The sequence below is a fragment of the Sinocyclocheilus grahami genome, unplaced genomic scaffold (genome assembly GCF_001515645.1).
Source record: "Sinocyclocheilus grahami isolate Dianchi unplaced genomic scaffold, SAMN03320097.WGS_v1.1 scaffold821.1, whole genome shotgun sequence".
Taxonomy (NCBI): domain Eukaryota; kingdom Metazoa; phylum Chordata; class Actinopteri; order Cypriniformes; family Cyprinidae; genus Sinocyclocheilus; species Sinocyclocheilus grahami.
In genome coordinates this window covers 461,258-469,520 of record NW_015506000.1, presented here as the reverse complement: position 1 = coordinate 469,520, position 8,263 = coordinate 461,258, and the positions used below count along the sequence as shown (strand labels likewise).

The 8,263-nt window shown below is 35.1% G+C and overlaps 1 protein-coding gene across 5 annotated transcripts in view; it reads right to left on the bottom strand.

The window, feature by feature from the left end:
• Window positions 1-1,760: 1,760 nt before the first annotated feature.
• Window positions 1,761-8,263, bottom strand: part of LOC107562391 (heparan sulfate glucosamine 3-O-sulfotransferase 1-like) — a 78,508-nt gene continuing 72,005 nt past the window's right edge. For all 5 annotated transcript variants that reach the window (XM_016247018.1, XM_016247023.1, XM_016247020.1 and 2 more), the window contains exon 2: window positions 1,761-2,962. In XM_016247018.1, coding sequence (XP_016102504.1) covers window positions 1,930-2,859 — 930 coding nt within the window. In that variant the 5' untranslated portion in view covers window positions 2,860-2,962 and the 3' untranslated portion in view covers window positions 1,761-1,929. The remainder of the gene's footprint in view (window positions 2,963-8,263) is intronic.

The following is an 8,263-nucleotide window of genomic DNA, read 5'->3' as shown; positions in this document are numbered from 1 at the left end:
ACTCTCACTCACACACACACTCTCACACACACACTCTCACTCACACACTCACACACACACACACACACACACACTCTCACTCACACACTCACACACACACACACACACACACACACACACTCTCTCTCACACACACACACACACACACACACACACACACACACACACCAGGAGAATGGGGAAAATGATGAGCTGGAGGGAAATGGAGATGGAAGCAGAGATAGGATGTTAGAGGAGAAGGGAAATAGATGGTGAAGATAAGCAGCGGATGTGCTCTCCAACACTGTCTGGATCTTCAGTTTAACTGCTGTCTGTCGGGACAGATTCACTTTCTGACCACAGTTAGTTCCCGGACCGTCAAGTGCTGCAGATCAGCTCTGTGTGTGAAATAATCAGTAGCCTCTACTTATTTTGGGGGGTATTTATGTGTGCCAGTGATGTTATTATTAACTAAAACTTAAAAACAACAACAACAACACATTTTTGTTAACTAAACTAAAATAAAATATAAATATTAGATGAAAAACTTTAAATGTCACCGTGGCAACTATTTGAAATAAGTTGAAGTGACTAATTAGAATAAAAACCAAAACATAATAAACATGAGAGAAGCACATAAATAAATTACTACAAATGAAACTAAATTGAATTGAAATTGAATAAAATATAATAATAGATGAAAAACTTAAATGAAATGAAAATTAGAAATGTTGCCTTGGTAACTAACTGAAATAAGTTTAAGCTCTAATATTAAAACTGAATATAAATTAAAACCATTTAGTAAAATTATTTTAAAAAAGCTATAAACGTGATAAAATCACAAAACGAAAAAAATAAATAAACTGAACTAAATTGAACTGAAAAAAGCTGAAAGCCAATAAAACATAAATATTAGATGAGAAACTTAAACCAAATGGGAAAATTAGAAATGTTGCCTTGGCAATAAATGAAATAAGTTTAAGTACTAAAATTACTAACTGAAATTAATTAAATTATGATGAATGAATCTTTCAGCGCTCCAGTTCGACTCGGACCGAAGACTGATGAGCCGATGATGTGCGCATGCGTTTATCTGCTTTACACATGTAAACCATGCACATTTCACATCATTATTGGGTGCTTTAATAATATAATTGCATATATTGTACGTCATTGCATGATTGCGTAAACAAACTAGTGAATTGAACCAGTTCATTGAAACGAGCTGTCCAGTTCGCAGAAAATTAGCGGCATATCTGATCCTGTGATGAATGAATCTTTCAGCGCTCCAGTTCGACTCGGACCGAAGACCGATGAGCCGATGATATGCGCATGCGTTTATCTGCTTTACACATGTAAACCATGCACATTTCACATCATTATTGGGTGCTTTAATAATATAATTGCATATATTGTACGTCATTGCATGATTGCGTAAACAAACTAGTGAATTGAACCAGTTCATTGAAACGAGCTGTCTGAAAGAACCAGTTCGCAGAAAAGAATCAGATTTCCCAATTTGCCTGAGGCTCTGGATTACAGGTGATAATGTTGTAAATAACGTTTAGTTTCTTGCACAGGCTGATCATTTCGCTTCATAAGACCTCAATATATCGTCAGAAGCAACGGGGATTCATTTCACGTTGCCTGTATGTGCTTTTTTGACTCTTAAAGTGCCGGTAGCCATTGACTTGCATTATGTGAATCACCACGTTTTCAGCTAAAAATCTTCTTTACTGTAATTCGGAAGAAAAAAAAACTCACCTACATCTTGAATAGCCTGAGGGAGAGTGACTTAACAGTGAATTCGAATTTTTGGGTGAACTCTCCCTTTAAAAGCAGTCCGAAGGCATTTAAGAGACGTGTCCGAGGGGGAGTGGTTTGTACGGTCCATCAGCTGTCAATCAGTCCCTCAGCTGGGCTGTGATTGGCTAATTCCAGCCCCTCCCACTACTGCCAGTTAAAGGTGCGTCCTATGAGCCGGTAGAAGTTCCGATTGTGTTGGCGCAAGTACAAACGCAGCTGTCGCAGCACAGTGCTGTTAACAGGCGGATGCGGCCGTCCTTTCGACTCGTGCAGGCATCGCTCATGGCCGTCACTGCGAATGCAGTAGAAGCCTTTGGTCTGGTTAAAATAGAAGTTGGACGCCACGATCCGAGGCGGCAGATGCAAGAAGCGTTCGACTCGCTGGAGCTCCGGTAAGGGGTCATGGATAAGCGTATCCCCGTCCACAATGTGGATCTGCTCCAGAGGAAATTGCTGGAGCCAGTTCCTCATGTGGACGTCGTAAAGACTGCGCTGGATGGCTTTGTAGCGCGTGTTTAGCGCGCCGTTCTTGACTAGCATGTTCTCGATGGCCTGTACGGGTTTGTGGTTCTCCAAGCGGTTGAAGTAGACTTGCGTATAGTCCGATATGACTCTCTCCGTCGGGTCTCTCAGGATCAGCAAGAGTCTGATGGAAGCGTTCATGGCGTGGATCCGCGCAGGCGCCACCGGAGACGTGAAGTACCCCGGCGTCTTTTCCACGGTGATCTGATTTGGGTACGAATAGGGCATTTGGTCCCGGTACCATTCGAAGCCTTTGGCGTAGTTCTCGTCCCAGTCGAAGAAGTGAACTTCGGTGGCCGCCGCTGCTACTTCGGGATGGATATCCAGCATTTCCAGCAACGCTCTGGTGCCTCCTTTCCGCACGCCGATGATGATGCTGTGCGGAGCGTGTTTGCTGGTTCCTGGAGGGGGGACTAAAGAAGGGCCAACCGTATCGTTGCCCAGATCTCCCGGGGCCGGCGTCAATCCCCCGGGCCACACTTGGATGGACTCCGGCGGGGCAGCGAACGTCCGGAGCGCCAGGAACAAAACATAGCTCAGAAGATTAGCCATGGAGAGCGTGAGAAGAGATAGAGAGGAAGAACGGCGGTCGGCGTTGAAGGAGTTTCTGTTCAGTCACAGCTGCAAGAGCTCAAGGACAAGGTCCACAGCGCATCTGGAAAACACAGGAGAAAGATCAGTTAACTTCACATACTATTGAGATTTAAAATGAAATTAAGATTAAATAAAACAAGCCTTAACAAGCTTAACAAGGCTTAAAAATTACTAAAATAAACGAAAACGAAAGTCACTTAAAATATAAAAATAAAAGCTTATTCAAAATAATATAATAGTACATAGACAGCTAAGTTTAAGCTGAAGTACTAAAATTACTAAAACTGAAAATAGATTAAGCTGTCAAACGATTTATCACATACAAAATAAAAGATTGTGATTACATGTTTGTGGACTGTGTATATTTATTATGTATATATAAATACACATACATGTATATATTATATTATTATATATATATATATATTCTACTTTGCACTGAGTTATTATAGCTTTTATTAATATTTTGAATCAATTTTCAGACATTTATATTTTTGTTAAAGTTTTAGTCATTTTGTTATTTTTATAATTTTTATTTATTAAAACTATCTAGACATATATTGTGTTTGGTCATTTCTAGTTTGTTATTTCAATACATCAACTGAAATAAAATACGTTAAATATTTTTATATTTTCTTTCATTTTCTTTCAGTTAAAGTACTGTTATTTTTTTTTATTTTTTTTTACGGTTCTAGTTTCAGATTTAGTTAACTATAATAACTCTATGCTAAATCACAATGAAGTTAGTGGTGGTGGTCAAATTTCCATTATTTTGCACCATTTATGAATATTTTCCCAATCTAGCTTTTCAATCACATCCTAAGCTGTTGATCCACAAATTAAATTTCTCATATACCCTCTAAAGACCCTCCTGAGAAAATGTGACCAAACTAACTGAGATTCCTCCAAATATTTCATAAAGCCAAGCCAGTTAAATTGGTTTTATGTGCGGCCAGACACTGCATGCAATATTATTGAATTCCAGTCATAATGGCTGCTTAAAACCCCTCATAACTCAGTAAGCAATTTGATTACATACATGAAAAGTGTTGCTATGTTTATAAAAAAAAGCACTGCAAAAATTACCCAGCAATCCACAGTCATACCTCGAGATCAGCGAGATCAATCCACTGCCGTCCTTTCTCAGATCACATTTAAAACCTATTGGAAGATAACAGCAGCGGAGACGTGTTTCTTTTCACTAAAGCTGATTCTTTTATCGCTTCAGCGGACTTAAAGAAGAGCCAAGGTCAAAGTCAGAGCCGAGACTGAGAAACGAGAGCGGAAAGATCCTCGCTGATTGAGTTCAAAGGATCCTCAAGTATCTCATGCAAATGTGTGAATTCACAAACATCTTCTGACCTTTACGCTTCATCAGATTCCCGAGCGGAGCAAACAGAGACACAGTTAACAGACTCTCATACACAGACCAAACAGCTGAGCCTCCAGTCACAATATTCCTCCAGTTAAAGGTCACTTCGGTGCCATTTACCGCCGCTCTCCAAACTGATTAAAGCGTATAACTCTATTACAGATTACAGCCATCTGCACGCTTTCATGAGACACGATTACATGACTTGATTGCTGCACCGAGAACACTTAATCCAAACTCCACTCATCACATATTAATCATTACGTTTATTATGATTAGCCTCTTCAAGTTCTTGGATGCTGACTGGTCACGCTGGTTAGCTGTGAAACGAGACCTGCAAGAAAACCCTAATAATTACAAACAAGGGCTATCTAGGGCCCTATGATTTCCGTGATGGAGAAAATGCAGACGCAATCGCAGAATCCAGTCATAAAAATGGAATTTACTGTATAAATATATATATTTACTGTATATTTTCTTAAATGTGACCCTGGACTACAAAACCAGTCATATTTTTTTTAATTGAGATGTATACATCAGCTGAAAGCTGAATAAATAATCTTTCCATGGATGTATGGTTGGTTAAGATCGGACAATATTTGGCCGAGATGCAACTATTTGAAAATCTGGAATCTGAGGGTGCAAAAAAAATCTAAATATTGAGAAAATCATCTTTAAAGTTGTTCAAATGAAGTTCTTAGCAATGCATATTACTAATCAAACATTAAGTTTTGATATATTTACAGTAGGAGATTTACTAAATTATAATAAAACACAGAATCCAGAAAAGTTGTTTAAATTAATTTAAGCAATATCATACAATAATTAATTTAAACTGTAAACCTGACGTGCAGCACTTTTGGCAAATTTCATTTCATATTTAAAAGATTAATTAATTGTTAAAGTTTTGTGCATTTATTTGATTTCCATAATTTTTGATAATGAATTTGTATTCAATCATAAAACACAGAAAATAGGTTAATTACAATGGAGCATTTCTGAAAAATGAAACATTTCAAAGGGCCATTTTATTGTTAAAATTAAAGAAATTATTACATTGTTAAAGTTTTATGAATTCAATTGATTAGACATGAGCATTAATGGAAAAAAAAGTTATGAATTTGTATTCAATCATAAAACACAGAAAATAGGTTAATTACAATGGAGCATTTCTGAAAAATGAAACATTTCAAAGGGCCATTTTATTGTTAAAAATTAAAGAAATTATTACATTGTTAAAGTTTTATGAATTCAATTGATTAGACATGAGCATTAATGGAAAAAAAAGTTAAACATTAAAAATGGAATCCAGAAAAATGTCAACAGAAAACATCAAAATGGAGAAAAAAATCAAATGGAATTTGAAAAAAAAAATGAAACATTTGATAGATCTCTGTTATTGTTACATCTTTAATAAATTATGAAATTGTTTTTTTTTAAGAATTCAGTTGATTAAACATCCTTCTTGACGAATAAAATTAAATTAAACAGAATTTAAAAAATGGAATCCAGAAAAATTATTAAATTAAAACTTAAAAAAAATGTAAACAGAAAACATAAAAATGGGAAAACAATAAAATGGAATTTGAAAAAAATTTAACATTTGACTCTAACAGAAACTCTGTTATTGTTACATCTTTAATACATTAATAAATTATATTAAAAAAATTTTAATTCAGTGGATTAGACATTCTTCTTGATAAATACAATTCAATTAAACAGAATAAAAAAAAAATGGAATCCAGAAAAATGAAAGCTGTGCAGAAATTGAAATTGAAAAAAAAGACAAAAACAAAAAACTAATTTCATAGAGCCCTATTATTGTTAAATTTGTAATAAATTATTAAATAGTTCAAGTTATAGGAGTTAAATTAATTAAATGTACCTTTTGATTCTTAAAATTTTATTAAACCATTAAAAATGGAATTCAGGAAAAATTAAGCAGAAAACATTAAAATTGGGAAAAAATTTAATTAACTTTGAAAAAAAAAAAAAACATTTCACAGAGCACTATTATTGTTCAAATTTATTAAAATATAAAAAATATTAAATTGTTAAAGTTTTATGAATTCGATTAATTAGACATCCTTTTTGATTATTACAATTAATTAAACGGAATAAGAAAACAGAATCGCAAAAATGCAATGGAATTTTGGGAAAAACAAAACCGATTTCATAGGTTTCTTAGCTTTAGGGTTTTGTTTCCAGCCTCCTGTGCAGAAGAAGCTCAACTGTATGACAGTGTCAACTTTATTTTCCCACAAACTGCTTCCCATTTCTCTCTCTTTTTTATTATTCACATCATCTTCCCGCGAGCTCAGAAAGTGACACTGCTTGTGTCTCCGGCTGTAATCTGTGCGCAGGGACGGAGAGACGGATGGATGGACAGATGAGGAGCAGAGGGGAATGAAGGAGCTCCAGTGTTTGGCTGAGATGAACTGATGTGGCTGATGCACTGCGGCATTTCTGTCTGCCTGTCAGCGGTCAGACAGTAGAAGAGCTGCCAGGTCTGATGCTAACAGCAAGACGCGCGGCCAAGACTACTGTCGAAACCAATCCGGCTCACCGCAGCGCTGCATGCAACAAAACCTCTAAAACCAGCCCAGTGATCGCAAGGCTCTCAGGTAGTTTCTTGGTGGTACAGAAGCCTGTGGTTTCTCCCAAAATATATTTGGACACTTAAAAATGTCCGAGTATCATTGCATTAGATAACAAATATTAAATCAAGTGGCCTATGCAAACAAAAACAACCTACAGCAAACCAGTGTTTCTTTGCAAGTTCACTGGTGATTTACCTTCACATTTAAATGCAAATGTATTTCCAGGCAGTGCATGAATTGATAAAAGCTAAATGCAATGCAAGTTGCTTTGGATAAAAAGCATTTGCAAAATGCATATGTGACCCTGGACCACAAAACCCGTCATATGGGTCAATTTTTCGAAATTGAGATTGATACATCACATGAAAGCTGAATAAATAATCTTTCCATTGATGTATGGTTTGTTAGGATAGGACAATATTTGAAAATCTGGAATCTGAGGGTGCAAAAAAATCTAAATATTGAGAAAATCATCTTTAAAGTTGTCCAAATGAAGTTCTTAGCAATGCATATTACTAATCAAACATTAAGTGTTGATATATTTACTGTAGGAAATGTACAAAATATCTTCATGGAACATGATCTTTACTTAATATCCTAATGATTTTTGGCATAAAAGAGAAATGTATAATTGTGACCCATACAATGTATTGTTGGCTATTGCTACAAATATCCCCCAGCGACTCAACACTGCTTTTGTGCTCCAGGATCACATATGTTAAAATGCACATTATAAAAGTACAAGAATGACTTTTGTATGGACTATTGTATAAGTAATATTACAACCGTGCATACTGAACTATGGTTAGAACCAAATTGTGAATTTAACGAGCAGGCCTGAGACAAAAAAGAAAAAACATCACAAGTTGTCTGTCATGCAATAGTCAAAAGTATATAATAAATATCATATACATCTGTATGCATTTGCATAGCTTAAAAAAAGATAAACAGACAAAATAAAATAAAAACACCACAAGCTGACTATCATATTACAGTCCCACATATATAATAAATCAAATTAATACCTAAATAAATAAAGTAAAATAGCCAATAAATAAATAAATAAAAAATAAAATTTATCTATCTATCTATCTATCTATCTATCTATCTATCTATCTATCTATCTGTCTATCATATTACAGTCAGACGTATACAGTATAATAAATAAAATCCATAGCCTCCTGCCTAAATAATAAAATGCACAAATAAATTTAAATAAAATAAAATTCACAAGCTGACTGTCATGTAATGGTTAGAAGTTTTGTTTTTTATGATTTAATTTATTTATTTTAGGTATGAATATTGTTTGTCACATATAAACAAAAGTTAATTGCTAAAATAAATAAATAAATAAACAAACATAACACAACATTAATTACCCCCCCCCCCT